At 33.9% G+C, this 19,738-nt stretch overlaps 3 protein-coding genes across 3 annotated transcripts; 2 read left to right on the forward strand and 1 right to left on the reverse strand.

The window, feature by feature from the left end:
* Positions 1 to 905: 905 nt before the first annotated feature.
* On the forward strand, positions 906 to 3,737 carry TRIADDRAFT_59540 (uncharacterized protein; the record flags this gene model as incomplete). Its single annotated transcript, XM_002115486.1, has 8 exons — positions 906 to 995; positions 1,154 to 1,199; positions 1,380 to 1,468; positions 1,688 to 1,752; positions 2,009 to 2,036; positions 2,218 to 2,467; positions 2,560 to 3,275; positions 3,606 to 3,737. The coding sequence occupies 8 exons, from the start codon at positions 906 to 908 to the stop codon at positions 3,735 to 3,737; spliced, it is 1,416 nt and encodes a 471-aa protein (XP_002115522.1).
* A 4,268-nt stretch (positions 3,738 to 8,005) lies between these two features.
* Positions 8,006 to 8,500, forward strand: TRIADDRAFT_59541 (uncharacterized protein; the record flags this gene model as incomplete). Its single annotated transcript, XM_002115487.1, has 1 exon — positions 8,006 to 8,500. One exon carries the CDS (start codon positions 8,006 to 8,008, stop codon positions 8,498 to 8,500), a length of 495 nt encoding a protein of 164 aa, XP_002115523.1.
* Positions 8,501 to 15,437: 6,937 nt separating this feature from the next.
* Positions 15,438 to 18,964, reverse strand: TRIADDRAFT_11804 (uncharacterized protein; the record flags this gene model as incomplete). The annotated part of the gene is made up of 6 exons (XM_002115590.1): positions 15,438 to 15,693; positions 15,838 to 15,989; positions 16,492 to 16,648; positions 16,838 to 16,980; positions 17,115 to 17,524; positions 18,316 to 18,964. Coding segments are annotated over 6 exons (1,767 nt in total), but the record flags the coding sequence as incomplete, so codon positions are not given.
* Positions 18,965 to 19,738: the final 774 nt, after the last annotated feature.

The following is a 19,738-nucleotide window of genomic DNA, read 5'->3' on the forward strand; positions in this document are numbered from 1 at the left end:
ACTATAATCACTATTCCTGATATGACAGTTCTTATGACAGCTATTATTCAGCAATTAATCTTTGTTACACAATCTTAATTTTTATTTTGTCAGGAAAACATCAGTCTAAAAAATATCCTATAATACTATAAGCGAATTAATTCAATTTAGGCTTGCATCAGCCGTTGTCAATTAATATAATTATAGTTAACAGCAGTTCTGACATTTTTCGCTAGTTGCAGGCTGTTATTATTTAATGTTCTAGATTGCAATTAGGAGAATAATAAGTTATAAGTAACATCTGCCAATTTAACGGACAATTTTATAAAATATCACTGACATTTAAATGGTGTAAGAAATGTCTTGTCGGTAATTCTTATGAACGAATCTTATTTAGAAATAAGAAAATCGTAAACAAACTTGATCTTACCGAGATCGAGAACAAAAAAATGGAAGAGAGGCTATGTACCTTAAAGAGGGTAATGGAAAGAGAAAAAGAAGAAAGAATGTAAGTTTTTATCATATTTTACTTGAGAATAAAATCCATCATATTACAAGATTAAATAAATTAATCAAGAGTACATTAAAATCCCAATATGTTGTTAGGCAAGCAAGGGTAAATGTAGTTATCGAAGATGATAGGGTAACAAATCTTGTAGAGTTATTTTGTACTTGACACCAATTCTAATCGATTTATTGAGACGATACTATTGAAAGAAATATTGTAGCCGACTACTGAATTTATGTATAAAATTCATATTGCTTTTTGATCGTCGACAGTGCTAACTGAAAGTTCTTAATAATAATTAGTCCACGCGGTAACATAGATTCACCGCTAAATAATAAGTAAATTAAGTACTTTAGGTACTATTTCTCTCTTTCCGCTCTTGTTAACCGTAGCGATGCTTTATATATATTTTAGCAAAATGGGTGGATATCGTTGGCAGTCTGGTAAATTAGGCCCTCTTGCTTCTCATCCACATCAGATTTTGGAGGGAAACAAAGGGAAAAAAACGGTAAATCATTAATGACGAGGGATGTATATTGTAGTGAATCAAGTCTAACTGCTACTTATTAGAAAAGAAATACAACTATTGGTTGTATGTGTAAGGCAGACTAGGATAATAAAATGAAATTTTTAATAACAGCCATATTCATTTCAATTCTATCACAGACGACACGGCAGCGAAAATTAAAAATGTTGAGAGATGAAGATACTAGTAAGTTTAGAACCATCTTTTAAGGCTGTTAATTCAGCATGTTAAAATAACTTTAATTTTATTTCTATATTTGACTCGTCTCTACGTTATTATGCGTTATCTCGAAGCTTTTGTAAGAAAATTAAGCGTATTCAATCGCTGAGCACGTCAAGCTTATGTCGGATTTATCGTTTTATTTAGTGGATGTAGTTAAATCGGAAAGAATTGAAAAATTTAGCAGCGACTCTGACTATAAATCTGACAGCAGTCCGATCAAGGACCTACACTTGGTATGTGTAACTATTTTAGGCTGATATTAATACTAAAATATTAAAACTAAAATATTGGTGTTGCTTAGCATTTCAAATCGTATTAAAGTTTTATTCCTTAGATATTTTACTGTATTTTAAAAAAGTATCTAGATAATAGCTATAATTTCTTGATAAAAAGCTTTCGTCTTATCAGACACTTAATCAGTTTATTACTCCATTTCTGATATGTGTTTGTAGTCTTCGGGACAATCATATGACAGTATTAAACAGACGTCACTGCCTTTGCGAAATCCAGACAAAAGGTATCTATGCCGCATTTCGTATAAGATCTACTTCCTATTTCTCATGACTTATGAAAGCACTTTGGAGTCATAAATGGAAGAAAATATTTTTGTAGACTGCCTTAAGAGTTAATTTACATATATAATTGAATCATCTTGTTAATCATTAATGAATTGATTATATAGTACTTTGAGTCTTCGTTGTGATGGGATTGTTCATTAACGAAGTCCAAAAAACACTAATTTTATCAACTCATCTTTTACTTTCTTTCTTTAGTCCAAGCCCAGCTCAGCTTCAGAGCAAGGTAAGCTAACTAGACATAGCTAATTGCGTGTAAACAAGAGATAATAAATCAAAGGCCATTTTAATATCCGTAATTTTAGCACGATATTCACGATATCAAATAGGATTAATTTTATTTTAGCTCCTAATTAAGTAAAAGTACTACGCTGATTAAAATTACAAATATTTGGTTACTTTTGCAGATTCCTAGGAGAATAGGATTGAAAGACAACATGTCCACATCCTACGTAAAACCGAAAATTAATAACATTTCTTACGACACTAAAATATTGAATGCAGTAAAAACTAATTCATTGCTGTACGGCAATTACGACGAAAAAGAAAGTGCTAACTCTTTTCAGCAGGCGCTATTAGAATGGCGATCTGGCAGTAATAGTAATAAAAGCAACCCACCGACTACGAAAAAAGCAAAAAATGCTCCGACATCCGTTGGTTAGCAAATACAAATTTATTTAGTAACATTTGCCATATAATTTTGCTTTGCGTATTTAACCATCAATTTCATATGTCTTTATCAATTCTAGGCATTACAGTTAATTCTATCCTTGCTCGTCCTGAGTTTACCCCGGAACAAATTAAATTTAAACGTGATAATTTAAGTTATATGGAAAGATTAATGTTGAAAAAATTGCGTAAAAATAGAATTACTAAGCTAGATGTGGGACAGAACGAAACGAAAAGCAGTCCTACATCGCGCGTCTCAAGCCCAGAGCCTAAGATCAATTTACTGTCTGATGAACCATACTTCACAAAACATTCACAGAAAGAAAAGGTTATTCTATCTCCTCTAAGAAATTCTAAATCTTTAGACTTTTCCGATATTCATAAGAAATCCAACGTTAAAGCAGAGCACAATTACGAACAAGCTCCTTCAAAAGAAACAACAACCAGTAAAAAAAGTCCAAGGAAAGATTGTACAACTATAACGATAACTGCAGCAACTAGTGAATTATCTTTAACCGATGATAAAAATACTATTCTAAATCGTAAAGTATCAAAGTATACAGGATTAAGTGGGTTTTTCTTGGCCGGATTAGAAGATGGAAGCGCTGATAATGGAAACAAAGAAAATGATGTCAGCCAAAGCATTGAAGGCGGCCAGAGTACTACATTAAAATCAGGTCACTGGAAACCTCCTTCAAATGTATTTGGTGATAAGCCTGAATATATTAACTGGGGTATTAATGATTATTTAAACGATCCAGTTCCCCGAAGTAAGAGCCCAACAGCCTATATGCAGGTTTGTAGCTATAGTCGGCAATTTCTTATATTTTAATGATTACTGTAATGTTAAATAATATAGCCCTCTTAAACGAAACTTTACTCGCATATTGCTTTAATGGCCTAAGTTGCCCATTACTGTGAATACTTTTCAGTATTCTTAAACAGGAACACACATATACTGTATTACTGATCCAAACCATCAAACTGCATATTGTTAGACGAAAAATTTATCCTTTTCTTGGATTTTCATCAATAGGCTATCGATTTTTATTGCTTGTTTTACTTCAATTTGGAATTAATATATCTAAATAGTATCGTTGTATATTACGTCCATGATATCTTGTAGGTCCATCGCGTATCTAGTACGTCTCCCTTACCGCTTGATTTACAGCCTCCAAACGACTGGTCCGATGAAGAAGATAGTCTTGTTATTAATAAAACCGAACAAATTGATATGAAAAAAGTAGAAAAAATTTAGCCGGATGCTCAAGATGAAGTCGTATTCTAATCTATCCTTTCTATGTTGAACAGAAATTCTATAGCTCGATAATTTAATTACTTAAAAATTTGATAAAGAGGACAAAAATTCAGACAGTGTCATCGTTTCGGTCAATGTTGCCTTCCTTAGAATGTAATACTTTCTGATTCTGATTACTATTGAAAGCAGCTTTATTGCCATCAATATTGGATCATTTAATGTATAGAGTAGGTATATAAAAATGGGTGGTAAAAGTAGGCTACTAGATCTAAAATTGGCAAACAGTCTTGCAATAACCAAATTCCTTCTCAGATTAAGATAATTTTAGTTAATCATACGAAATTATAAATACCTCAATGTTTAAGTTTACAATAAAAGTATCGATAGCATCGGATCTTGACGGACGAGAAAAACAGAAATCATTTAATTGTAATTTATAACCCATTTGTCTTAATATTCATTTTTTTCCTGGACAATTTTATTTTGGCAATAGTGTTAAGAGGATTTGGATCAACTTTTTAACGTTCGAAAATTATTGAAGTTATCAATCCTTATCTCTACCTTTATCATTAATTTTCCACTATTTAACTGCAACTTGTATTGCTTTTCGAATAAAACAACTTTCTATTCATGGCATTAACATACTTTTTGAATACTTGCACAAATTGTTAAACAGGTCAATAAAACAACATGAATCACTAGTTTATTCATTTCCGAAGCAGGTACAAATGATCTTGAATTGCTAAATTCTTGCCTGTATATTACCAGCTCTGCAATGTAGGTAAAATTTTCAACTGATCGCGAATCAAAGCAGATAATGAGCCCAGTAGCTATCTATGATCAAATGGTGCTGGCCTTAATGATGTCAAGGTTTATTTATCCGTCGTTGAGATCAAAGATATTTTTGATTCCGATTTCATAGTAAAGTAATTCATCGGAGTACATAATACATCTCATTTGCAAAATAACTAAAAGAAAATATCCATTTAGTAAATTTGAGTAGTTAGTTAGTAATTCATTCGGTATATGCACACGTAGAATTGTTGTTGATGCTGGTGCAACTAATTTAAGTTAACAAAAACCTATCGCATTGGTTACCTGTAGAAGTTGTTTTTAAACATTCATCTCAACTACTTCAGGCAGAGCTACAGTGACTTTAATTTACTATTAGTTACTGACTCTCCTCTACAGTGATATTCTATGAGCAACATTAGAATAGCAAGTGCATAAAATAAATTATTATCAATAGTACTTTAGGAATAAAAAACTTGTCAAGCCTAGCAGTTCACTCCTCAACAATAATCCGAAATTGCATGACTCGATTACTCTGTATCACGATTATCAAGGAAAATGAAATACAATTTAAGCTGTGACGATATCAACAACTGGATTTGATTCCGTCCATTTTACTTCGATCAAATATTATTTATATTTATTATTATTATCACTAGCTGAAACACAATCATAACGTACAATCGTAATGTATAACGGCAACCTATTCTACACATTCCTGTAAGACAGGATGGCATACAAATACAGAAGTATGCCTTTACAATTCATCAGCAATAAATCATAGAATTCAGACTCTAGATAGGAGCAATCAATGGCAAATTGCGACAGATTTTCGAATGAAGCTATGTTGTTAATTTAAGACGAAGCTTTGAAAAGAGCTTGCAAAAAAATGTTACATCATTCGTTCAGAAATTAAGGACATCTTGCGACACAAGAACAAGAACTAATTAGTGCAACGTCGAAACAAATCAAGGATACTAAATATACGTTAACACTTAACAGTCACTACTTCTACACCACACAATCTAATATCTGCACTGCACTGTTGACGTTGTAACCCAAAGAGGCGATGGAGTCTGTGTCAGGTAGCCAATTTGGAATTGCGACTTCAGTACGGTGCCCAATTTTACACCTTTAGTAGAAGTTGGCAATATCCATTAAGATACATATTACATCATTGTTTCAGATATTACTAGGAAGAAAGTAACCCTCTCCGACCACGATGCATTTCTGACGTCAATTTCAAGCATTTATGCTATCAGCCTTCAGCCATGATTCAACTAACAGCGGACGTTACAGAACATGTTTAATTAACCTAATATCAGGTAACATCCTACACATACACAATACAAAAATATATCTAGCCATGTCCGTATTTAAAGTAATGGTCTAAAAGTAATACAACGATGGTGCGATGAAGATATAATATAGGATTCACAACCATGGAGGTAAGATTTGTATTTGAGTATTTTTCGATTCAGAGCATTACGTCATTGATTGGGTCATGCTCTTACCAATGTCAAGAATTGTTGCAAACTCACGACTGTTACCTATATTCAATACTATAGAAGTTGAAAGCTAGCGCGTCCACCTAGTACAGCAGTGGTCCAGACAGCGTACGTTAACCACTTACTGTATGGACAGTTGTTGGTTTGTACTGGAGGTAGATGGCACGAATCAAAATTGATTTTCTATCGATAATAACATTAATGTGATCTACTTCTAAGCTACATACAGGGAAAATCATCTGATAATCATACATTCACACTATGTTGATATATTTTAAATCTTTAGTAAGTAAGACTTTCGGTTATAATACGCTCGCTTGATTTTGCAAACACTTTGATGAGTTCTCCGTCCTTTCGCCATCAGTGAGTCATGACGTTCCTAAAAGCTTTCGCCTCTTTGCCTTCTAGCGTAACATCCGACGCAAGCACAGATACCCATAATGCCAATGATCAACCCAAGAATGAGTGCTACTGCATCACCACCATCGAAAGCGCTGACTTGGCTTATACAACATAAAATGAAAAAGATTAAAGATGACAAGTACAACATGGCGAGCACGCTTCGGCTTGATCTCGGTGAGGATATAAAGATTCTCGGAGATACGGTAGATGCTGGACACTAAACGCGGGTTCAGGTCGACGCTGGCTATATACCGTCTACCAGTGGCAGTACGATACTGTAGTCATGCAGTACAGTACAGTACAAAATCGAACGCCAATGCTTGGCGTTAGTGCGAAGCAGCAATACTATACAGTACATTGTGTACACTGTACAGTACAGTACAGTACAGTAGAGTACGGTGCATAAAGCTTACACCTACAGTGTACAGTACTATCCACAGTATATAGTACTGTACTGCGTAAAGTGCCGTATCAGTATCATCATGATCATCCTACAGTTCAGTATGACTTAATCACATCACATATTAATCACGTGTTTCCTTGCATTTCCCGGCGTCCACTGCCATTGTGCAATGTGCATGTAGGACAGTCTAGTACTGTACTGTATGATGTCACTAACTTAGTACAGTACTCTACTGTACACTGTACACCTGTTGTTTTCCACTGCACTACTGTACTGGACAACTAAGTCCAGTTCAGGAACGAATATACTGTACTAGACTAAAAAATAAAGAAACGGGACTGCCAATGGGTGTTGACTATACTAATACAGTCATGTGTAAGCTGATGAATGATTTGAATCGTATGCCAGTGTAACGGCACCGTCCGCGATGGAGATCTAAATTAGCGAGTAGGTTGGTTTTGTGTAGTATGGTATACGGTTTCATGAATACCGTATAGTAGAATGACCGGGAAAATGATATCCTCGGTCAAGCTCCCACCCTGGACGGCGGACGCATGTACACTGTACAGTACGTACTGTACAGTACAGCACACTCAAAGTACTGTACAATACAGTACAGTACTGCTAAGTCTACAGTACAGTACTGTAGACACCAAAATGTACTGTGCAACATGGAACATGTACAGTACAGTACTAACTGCATACAGTACTGTACTGTACTGTACTGTACTGTACTGTACTCCGAACGGTATTATTCCTTACAATGCTGTACTGTACCGTAAAAAGGTGTAAATCCAAATCGAACCAATCGTTTTATCAACAAGCAAGCAATCGTTGTTGGTTAGTATTAGTAACAAATAATTATTTCTTACAATAGATGAAGTAATATCATCAAGTCAATCGGCTGTTCCAAACTGCTTCTTTCCACATCGACCATAGCGCCTGATCGTATTGAAGAAATTGAAGAATATTATTGACTACTTCATAATTTTGGGCAATCCGTTTCGGTAGCCCATACCAGCGGCAATTTTAATCTTGATAAGCGTAACAAGAAGTTGAGGCTTATTCTGCAACTGGTAACAGCACTGAACGTCTACAATTGTAAACGCACCGATTGGTTGATCCATAAAAATTGACTATCTTCCTAGTTTTCAGCATTCGCCATGGCGGAAAAACTAGGTGCGATCGCTGGGATTTGTTTAATTTTATTTTGTGTAGGCGCAGTTGGCTTTTACTTTTGCTTGGATACTGTTATGAAGATGTCTGAATTGAACACATACAAAGCGATGCAATGCTCATACCAGGACGGTAGAATTATGGATTCACCTTATCGGCAGGCAGTTGTTGATGCCGCTGCCTTTGAAAAGAATGCCAGTGATATTTTTGCAGATGTTACAATCGCCTATCCATATTCACAGTACATGTACGCCAACAATGCTTCATTATACGAATTTTTAACTCTTTGGCAAACGAGCACTGCTAGATCGTGTTATGTAGATGTCAAATCGAATAGCACGCGAAAGCCGGCGGTTCCGGGCCCGTTTGATAGTGCGACATCTAGTATCATTATAATAAGCATGATCACCTGCATACTATCTCTATGTGGAAGTTCGTTTGGTTTACTGATGATTGTGAAAGCAAAACTGACCATGAAATAAGTTAGTGTTAACTGGCCAGTTATCACTGATCTTCCGATTTGGATAGGTATCAGACCACGATAGCCATATCCAGTCAACCAAGTAGCGAACCGTACGCAATATTCATTGTCTAATTCACTTAAGATGGAATGTATCAGTGTACGATCCGTTGTTTGAATTAATTTGCATCAGTAGTTTAGGGCATTTTAGTTTGTAAATAAGAGCCATTTAGAATTACTATTTATTTTTAAGCAATAGTGCTCCGTTGATGCACTGAGCTCTTATCCACTTTGTCAGAGATTTTTTCTTATTTACTGGCACAGTTTGCAATCGTACTACTCACGTCTGTACTTGTACTTTTTAATTCCTACAACATATATATCCTATGTACTGAAAAGTATACGCATATGCTGAGACGGACAAAACTATTTCAATATAGTAGATTCTGTACTATGTAAAAATTAAATGTTGGCTAATTTATACGAGAATTAGATGAATGTTTTTATAATGTTAATGTAATTCAAACATAAAAAATAGATTGTCGGTTACGCCGGCATGTCATATACGTATTCAGTACACAAAGATTTCAAATTTTTTCAATTATCATTTGAAGACTACTGTACGATGCTTTCACATACTAAAAATGCAGAGGGTACACTCGTACACTTATTTAATTTCATACGTTAATATTCTCTTATCTTTTGAATATCATTTTCGGACAACGTCGAATGAAGCAATTTTAAGTCATGCTTATTTATATTGGATCAGTTCGGCATACCTGACCTTACTAATGCTTCCTTTACATAATCCGCAATGGACTATTATGATAACGTTTGCTATCGTCATAGTTAACTGTAAAATTATTATTTTTCTAATTTACTTGAATATTAAATCTAATGTTGGCTCTGTTTATCTAAACTTGAACAATGTACAGTACGCACAGGAAATATAAGCAAACGCCTAAAAACTTTGTTTACGGCTGTACTCTGCTTTATTGTATGTATATGTAATCGTAATTAAAAATTTTCATAATAAGAATTGAGCGTGTTACTAGATGGTTATAGAGCACGTTAAAACTTTATTCATTAATTTACAATTCTATGTCTGAACTTGTCACTGCAATCAAATTATTCTACAATATTCTCGAAAAGCAGCGCATGCAATGTATAATAGCAAAGCTTTGAAAATTGGTAACCTGATAACTCAGAATTTTTTGAAAGACCGAGTACTGTAGAACTGGAAGAACATAACCAATTTGTGTATTTTGATTGACAGTCTTTGCCCTCTCGTCATCATTCTTGTGTCGTTTTCTGAGACGCTTATCAAGTTAACAGTAAATAAATACGGTCCACCCCTTGACTCGGAAATGTAGATTCCTTGTTAGACTGTAGAGTAAGATACTACAGTATAAGGCATTTTTAGTACAAAGTCACAAAACTACTCTACACTAGAAACAAGGACTTATAAAAAGAGAAATCTATCTCCCTTTTTCTACCGTACCCTTACTGTATGCTGTAGTAGACTTAAGTGAATCGATGTTATATTACTATTATTATTATTCTTATTCTTATTTCGGCTATCAGCATTTTATCTGTTAGCTGCATTAATTAATTAATTATTTGAAGTTTATTTAAGATGAAGGAATACTGTTTATCAGATCATGGGGTACTGGAAAAAGACTTGGACGGACAGACATTTTCGACTTTGTCAAAATATTGTGTCCAAAGACTTCATTATGAGAGTGCAGTACTACAGTATGGAGACGGCCCATTCTGAATGGACTGATTATTACTAAATTAATTAATATTACACTGAATCTTATTGTCAGTGACCATAGTTTCAGCTTGGAAACAACTCTATAAGATGGTAAATATTATGACTTATTCACTACCCGTCATTGAGAAACAGACCCGTAAGAACCATACTATAGTAATTAGTCATTTTAGCCATTTACGTTGTCATTTAGCATTTGGCAAGGGAAAGTCCGTCCGCCACTGAGAAGTGATTAGTCCTGGTCTTTTTCTGGTAGTCCCTATATGTGGTCTATCCACGAGTGTTAGCAATACACTATGGCAATAGCGGTAGCTTGCTGCTGTTGTAAAAAAATCTCATACTGTTCGAACGGTAATTTTTTCCACTACAGTAGTCTGTCCGTCTCATTTTGCCAGCGCAAAATTCACTCACGTTATACTGTACTGTACAGTGTACAGTGTACAGTACGTCCTTACAGTACATCACATCGTACTGTACTGTACTGTACTGTACATTTCTCGTTGTACTGTACAGTACAGTACAACAGTAAGAATTTAGTATACTGTACATGTACTGTATGCTGTAGTCTGTCCGGGCGTACGTACGTATATAGTACGCAAGTGATACAGCGATATTGCGGGTATGACTGCCGTGTTGCCTATTTACCCAAATTCCGGTTAAAACGTTATTCATCCTTTTAACGCTGTACTGTAGAAAGTCCTTCGAACTGAACTAGTGTAGGCACGTTATACTGGGATAGGATAAGCGTTCTCGGTCAAGGCCAATCCTCCGTCTTTCACCGAACAGACTGGATTGCACTGATGTCCTGAAATTCTCCACTTCAAGGGTATTTTATCTAGTCATTTATTTAAAATATTATTATTTACTAAAAGAAAGTCGCGATAAAGCCTTTATCTAATGAACTGTCTGGTTTGTAAATCCAGAAAAGTCAACACAGCATTGTTCTTCAAGCATCCAAGTTATTGATTGTATTGGAATATTAATTAACTGTTCAAGAAGGAAATATAGTCTATCAACAACGTTGGTGGATCCCGGATACTCCACAGCAACCTGGTCAAAATGGCTCAATCCAACTCCTTTATAAAATATTGCTTATCGATTTTAATGTTATTAATAGTAGTTATTTTTTGCGTTCATGTTCTAAGTATCGCTTCGCGAATCAATCAATACACATTGATTACCAATTGTACGTACATAAATGGCAGTTTAGTCAGTCAGCCTTACCGAGGGGCGGTAGTTTTTGCAGATGCGTGGAATCCTTCTACCAATGTCAGAGTTATTACAAAGATATTACATCCTAATTCTCCTTATACTATAGTCAGTGACTATCGACTTTCGACGTATTTGTCACGTTGGAAAAGCAGCAAAACTTTGAATTGTTACGTTGATCTAGCCTCTTCGGCTGTTGTAAAGGCAGGAGCTGCCGATCGAATGCCAATTGCTTTTTATATTATTATCTTGATTCCGTTTTCCTTCCTCTTGCTGTTAACTGTTGCTGTGATTTGTTATAAGATTCGTCGTTCATTGAAGCCGGATAAGAGTAGTGCAGTACAGAGTAACGTTACTAGTATGTAGGGCTTTTAGTTTATTGTAATCGATTCAAATGGCAAATACAGTAATCCAGTGTAGGAGCCCAGATGTGTTCTCTTTCGTAGATTGGCTTTCGCATTTTTTTTTTTTTTTTTTTTGGACTTGTTGATAAAACGTCGTTATGGTGCCGACCTAATCCATAATATTTAAGTTGCCTATACAGTATTCATTACTGAACTTCTATTTCTCTTTCTCGAAGTTATTAAAGCCGCTTTCGCTAGTGCTTGTTTGATGAACGATTGTTTGCGACATTGTTCACAAGTACAGCACTACAATAAATGAATAATATACTCGTACCCTAGTTATTTGAATGGAATTAAATTAAATGTGTCATCTAAGCAATAATTGAATCATAGTAATTTATGTAATAGCTATTCTTTTGATTAATATGGATGCTGACTAGTAAGCTTCATTTTGTAGCTGATATTAAATGACTAGCTATGAACTACCTATCATCTTCTGGCTTTCGTACTGGGAACGGCAACATTAATTTAAAAAAATGACAATGGTTTTAATTTGCATCAAAGTAAATAAGGTTAGCTCTATGCCAGCGCAATCACGATTGCTGGACCGTCACTTTTGAAGTAATTGAAAATAAAACGGCATCATAGCTTAATCTTAAAGCTTCATCGCTACACTGTCCACTAAGACATAGCGAAGTAGTTTGAACTGTACAGTACATTGGACGAATCTGTGGAATGCAACCGCTTTTTCTACGCAATTAATCGCCTATTTATTGGATGATCAACTGCTTTCGGATGTCGGAGATACAGTACATAACAGCAAAAAAGTAGTCTTACAGACACTTGGAATTATGAAAACATTTTTATAGAAGCAGAGTTAAATGTAGATATCCTAGGACAGCTTTTAATACATCTATAGAATCTGTCACGTATTCATGTGTTTACAGAAGTTATTTATTTACGACACTGCAGCAATAGAAATTTATTTGCATAGGCAAATATAAAACTAAATGGTGTTCATACTTGCTGTACGAATTGTGCCATAGCAATATACTGTACACTACGGTATACACTTTCTATCCGTGAAATACTTTTTCATATTTTGGATTTTCGAAAGGCTTTCGATAGGATAAAGTAGTCATCTTCTAAACCAAGGAGTAGGAAAGGCATGGTAGTTTTTATTTTTTGCGCTAAAGCATGGTAATTAAAGTTGTGCTGTACCTTTAATGGCGTGTTTTAGATACACGTTCATTGTTGCTGACAAAGATATTTCGTATCATTAAATTTTCGACTAGCGTTGTAGACGAAGGAAGTGGATATTGCATTCTAAACGAGCGTTGACTCCTGTTAAAGCTTTTTGACTACTATCATTCCAATTTCCTATGTACTGTCAGGCCTACGTACTGTACTGTATGTCTGTGCGTATAGCGTATTTGTAATAGATTATGTAAACATAGTATAGCGTGCGGCGTACGGTAAATTTCATCATGGAGTTCATCAACATGTCTATATACGCTATTGCATTCAGTGTAATACTGTACCTGTCTATAGATTTTGTACTCCAGCTCATTTTTTATAACAAGTTCGATCAGCATTGCTCATTGTCAAAATACTTTACTGCTACTACGCGATTATTAATGAAAGCAATATCATACTGGTAGCACCTAAGTCGTACTACAGTTTAGATAATTTAAACTACGTATTCAAGCTAAATTCAGGAGAAATACTGACTATGGAGGACTTTCTAAAACCTTGTATGTCAATTTTATCGAAATCATATTGCTTACTGGCTTCATTGACAAGATATACATACGATCTGCTAACTAGAGAACTATATAGTTTGCAATATGTTATTACTATTCTAGGTTACAAAACACATTTGTGTGAATACAGGAAAGTAACGAGTTTGTTGAACTACCTCCTTACATGCATTATAGCTATGCTATTAATTTTAGACTTAATCTATGACATTGTCACGATGCTGCGAAAGGTCATAAAAAAAAGAGTTGAGCCATATACTTTAATGATTTGCTGATTAGAATAATCAGCTGATATTCTAGTCATACTACAGCAATCGGACAAATGCATATCATAATTTATATGCTACAATAGCTTAAGAACTACAAAGCTCTTAGCAAAACACGAACTCTAAAATAGCGTTGATTGCGAATCGTTTGAGATAGAAATGATTAAAATTTCTCAGGATATGCAATTGTTCAGAATTGCCTAACTATCATCCTATCGGTATTAAGATGCTCTATGTAGCATTTGAGAGAAGAAGTATCACTATAAACATTATAGTTGAATATTCTACCAAGATCGCAAAATGCCAAGTTATCTGCATTGCGTGTATACGGATACTGTAGGTCGTTTATTGTTATCATTACTTACTACTATCTGGCTTTCCTTAAACTGTCATATCTAATTTTATATCTAGTCAACTAGTAAATTGTAAACAGTTTATCTCTTGCATCGAATTCTACATGAGCATCGCAAATAAGCTATCGTCTGCACATTCTTCTACTATATGCTAAATTGTATATCGCACTAAACATGTATGGTGTAAGGTAGAATAGCATAAGGTTTCTTCAAGTCAAATTCTTCTTACTTCAGGTTCTTGCTACAGTCTGCATATGCTGAATGTTTGTATGTGTCATATTATATGCTTATATTGACTTGAATATTCGGGTAAGATATGTTTAATAATTTCAAATTACGTTAATTATCTGTAGCGTCAGAGTTTTATTGGGGTAATGAGTAGCGCTTTACATCGGTTAGATAGTTTTTAACAGTTTTAAATTGATTGATTTTTCAACAAAATTTGACCTTTTGGTAACGTATTTGTAAAATTAAATTTTAGATATGCAACGTAGTTTAGATATTATGATTATTGATAAGAATGCATATTACTTCAATTAATTCGACACCAGATCAATAATATGATATTTGCAGTTTCTTTATTAAGCTCCATTATTACATAATTATCATTTTCTTATTTGCTGTTGAGCAACGGTTGAGTTGTTTCGTTTAGGCTATCAACTTCTGATGGTAGAAGCGTTCCAGCTCTATAGTTGCAAATATTGAAATTAAATTTTATATATTACCTTTAAATTGAAAACTTTATTTTAGTGATGCAAGAATAGTATAGATCTTATGTTCGCTTAGCTATAATGTACAGATATACCGTAGCATCAGGAATTAAGTAAATTTATGTACATATCAATCTCATCGCCAGCTTGTGAATTCATATTTAATATACTACATTTAACGTATCTGATTATAGTTCACACAAAATTTAAGATGTCCTGTTGTCATATTAAGAGAAAAATAATTTTCCTGCTGTTCTTTAATGCAAATTTGCTAGCCTATACAATAGATTTATTCTGAAAATACTATCGTATATGAATTCTCTAGTTTAATCTAAGGTGTGAGTTACTGTATTGAAGCAATAAATATGATATTTTTGATAAGCTGATGGTACTGCTTTAAGAAATAGTATTTTACGAGTATTTATGCCTGCACGACTTGTGTTTAATGCCAAAACAAAATCTCGCAGACAATTTTGTGCTTGTAAGTGTACTTAATTGTGAAACTTGCCCTATATCCTGTAAATATCTTTTTTCGTCTTTGCGATGAAAGTACCAAAGTACGGCATAAATAATGACCTGCATTCCTTTAAAAACAATCATAGTTATAAACATATTCTTGCTCATATCTCTGTTGTCATACTGCCAGCAAAACTGATTATGATCACACTCAATGTTCCAGAGCGAACATGCTTTATCCATGACTATACCCAAGAATATTGGGCCTAGTAATCCTCCTATCATTCTTTTCATAAACCCCAATACTCCTAAAGCAAACGATACCTGGCTTTCCGGGACGTTCCTGCAGAGGATATAAGAACTTTAGTACCTTAGTTACTGTTTCTAATTAAAATTTCACTTTATACATCTTTAATTGATGTGTCGATTTTTCTCTTGCCAACGTAAGCATAAATAGTAAAAACGTGGAACTATTTTTAGGGCTTACCTAAGGATGACTGTTAATGTTGGCGAATAAGAAATATAAGCAGCAATAACTGAAAAAGTTATACCGATCATTAAAGCATATAAAGGTTGACAAATTGGAACTTGACAAAATCCTGGTGTAGCAGAAGGTACGCAAGTGCAATTTTTATAAACCTATTTTAAATACAGCAATAAAATATTGAAACTGTCTCAGTTTTCTGTTCTGTAAGTAAGATTGTGCAAGGCATAAAAGTATTGTATAGTCTTAGTGAATGGTTCATATGCTATACATTGAAATTTCAATTAATATTTAAGCTCTAGTATATTTATGTATCGTTTGTAATTACATTTAACCGTAAACAATGACTAGGATATTCACATTTTAACGTTGGTTAAAATACTTTGGGTGTGCTATTTTTCTCATTATTTTCCTTAATTCTACATATGCCAGTAAGCGAATTAAATATAAATATGAGTCTTCTAATGCTTTTAACGATTATTCGTAAAACATGATAGTTGGAATGCTATAGCACCATAAAGCAGTAATGTTGGTTTATTACTCCATAATTATAAGATAATTGCTTCTTTAGTTAGGTGTGGGTATAAGTTGATTTAACAAAAATCTGGATGCAGGGCGAATTCTAAAGATATTATATTTATTGAATATTCTGCTTACAAGGTTATTATTAAAATCAGATTCTTTTAAACTACTGCAGCCGGCATGGCAAGGGGATAAATAGGATATGCCATCACCACCGCATACAGGTTCAAATGGAACGGAATCGCACAAACAGTGACTATTACATGCCGCCTTGTATGTTATATTGGCATACCTATTAATGAAAAGTCAATTATCTCAGATTTATGAATAATATCGCTCTCGTTATGATAAATTTACATCTAATTATTTATTTCGATGTGCTATATTCTATTTTCACTTCCTAATGATAAGTAAGCTAAAGTGCTTAACTTACGTATTTAAAGGCAATGAAATATCGATTTGTGAATTATTAAAATTATACGGGATATTCACACCAGCAATGGGTATATTAGGACATGATATCAAGTATACCCCTCCTAGAAGAAAGTTACAAATACTTGTGAAGAAGCAAAATCTGGAAATTTGAGATCCTTTCAATTTCCAGCGTTTGATTACATAGCCACCCTATCGAATATAATTATGATTAAGGTATCATTTGGTGATAAATCTTGTACAATGATGCCTGCATTTTGTATTGCGGTAAATTTTTTAAGAAGAATCGCTTTCTAGCAATTGATTAAGCAGATATTGTTGCTTACCGCAACTTGGCCTACAGAGGCAATGAAAGAAATCAAACCACCACCGAGCATACTAGCTACCAACAACGAATAGCCTGTTTGGGCTTGAATGTATTGAGGAAGAAACATTGTAAGACCATTGATAGCTACTTTATCCACAGTAATGCCGAAACTTGCAAACATAAAAATTTTATTGGATAACAACTGTTTGATTGCTTTTGGTAAATCGATCATACGATTTCCATACTGATAATCCATATGTTGAGTAGCCACTGTGGCTTCCTTAATTCTCTCTTGCCGTGTATTGTAGTATGATGGTAAATGGCGTGGAAATGCAAACACGAATAAAACTGTTAATGCAATTAGAACAACAATACCTAGATAATTAATCCACCAAGCTCCAACCCATGCAACGCTATTAGAAGTTAAACCTGTTCATGTTTAAAGAAAACATAAAATTATTGCATTATATCCCAAATATTACATATCATATAAGATTTAAAAGTATTTACCAAACTTTTGCGATTATGAAATCATGATAACACAATCGATTAGCTATTACCAATTTTAAACTTACTGATCTGAAACTGTTAAATGTAAATCAATGAATAATGTATTTGTCATGGGAGTCAAATGATTCATGTCTTGAGTGAGCTTACTATAATTATTATTTTACATCGTATCGACGATTTCTGATGTAAAAACAGCTTCTAGTCAGATTCATAATTTCTAATACTTGCAATCAATGAATGCATGTATTAAATTTTTGCATCATGTTCCGTAGGAAATTAAACTAATTAGAATGATAGTAGTAAGATGATGGGGCAGTGGCAGAGATTACATATAGCAGTTCTTTCTAAATTATTCTACCAATTCATTCTGCGATATTGACACAGTTAACGGTTGTAGTATCTGTAAATTTATTTACTATTGCTGGTGTATAGAATGGTGAAGCCTGGTGAAAGGAAATTTTTAGGTAGAACCATCATTTTCTCATTAATAACAGATTAACATTATATTTCATTCATTATCATTCCTCCGTGGAGGTCGGTAAGTAAAGTACTAAAATATTCGATGGATTTTCCATACATATGCTACAGATACATTCTATCGAAACGAAATAAATTACGATATAGAATGAATAGTACTGCACGGCATACATACTATCATAAACGTCCTATTTAGAATTTTAGTTAGTATCGTATCTACGTAATATCAATACCATTAGGTGGATCTTTAGGCCAATCAACGTATACATTTGTTAAAGCACCGCCAATAACATATCCTAATGTTGGACCGATAATGCTCATCATATGAATAATACCAACGTATAACGGAGAGATAATGGGGCTAACGTTTTCATCTAAATATGCTACACTTAAATTATATCGTGTAGCGTTACCTGCGCCACATAAAATTTGTCCTAGGACGAATAAAAAGGGACAAATCCAAAATGTTGAAGGCTCATAACTTTTTGAACATTTTTCATCGATTGATGTTGTGTTGATGCTTCTATGGCATAAAGTTTTACCGCTATCATCTTCAAGATAATAGTAGTCATCGACAAGGAAATGAGGGGCTACAAACAACATTGTACCAACTATGTAGAGAAGTAAGCTATAGCCGATCCAACGACCTTTATGCTTTTGGCTAGCATAAAATGTTAACAAAATGCCATTAATTGCAGCGGAGATATCGGCAGAACTCATAATAGCACCGACTTCTGTCGATGTCATATTATATCGTTTTTCCAAAATTGGAGCAATAACAGCTTTAAATCCGAGAAATGCTGTTCCGATTGTACTAAAATAACATAGGATGATAAGTAACCAAAAAGAGTTATTAAATACTTGCAACCACTGTGGACGAAAGTATCCTAAGCCACATTCTGAAATTTCATCAAGTGAGTCAAGATCATCATGAAGATCATCATAATCGTCATCCTTGTCATTAAATTGTTGATTAGTGTCGCCAGCATTATTTGTATAGCTTATTTCTGATGGATGAATAGGTAAAATACTGCTCAGCTCCTCTTGAGACATGATTCTTCATTTAATCTGTTACTATTTAGATGACATTTAACGATGGAAGTCAATTTAGATGTTATAATACCTCTAGGTCACTAGCCACGGACGTTTAGCGACTCTACAATTTAATATCCCATATATAAGAGTTGCAGAGCATGAAGTACTCGCATTAAATATTCTATATTACTTGTATAAAGAAAAAAATGTTATTTTAGCTTGCACCTGCCAATTAAAAATTACCTTTTCATTGTAGTGATCTCAAGTAAACATAACAAAGCTTATTGCATTTCAGCATTAATTGTTCTTGTTACAACATCCACTGTTTTTAAAATAGCTGAATAAGATAGTGAAAATCGACTTAAAAAGTGTTAATTACATCTGTTCGAAATCATAATTGGAAAATAAATTCTAATTATCTGATATTAAACAGTTACTGTAACAAAGAAATAAATGAAAAGCTGAATTTATATAGATTAATATAGTTTTTATATTTCTCTTATAGGTCAGTGAAATCTTGGATACCATCCCGATGCCGCATTTAGAGATCTGGTTGAGTGCTCAAGTATTAATGCAATCCTTGATTTGAAAGACCTTTGTTTATTGCGTCTAATATTCAAG

Source organism: Trichoplax adhaerens, genomic scaffold (genome assembly GCF_000150275.1).
Source record: "Trichoplax adhaerens TRIADscaffold_11 genomic scaffold, whole genome shotgun sequence".
NCBI lineage: Eukaryota > Metazoa > Placozoa > Uniplacotomia > Trichoplacea > Trichoplacidae > Trichoplax > Trichoplax adhaerens.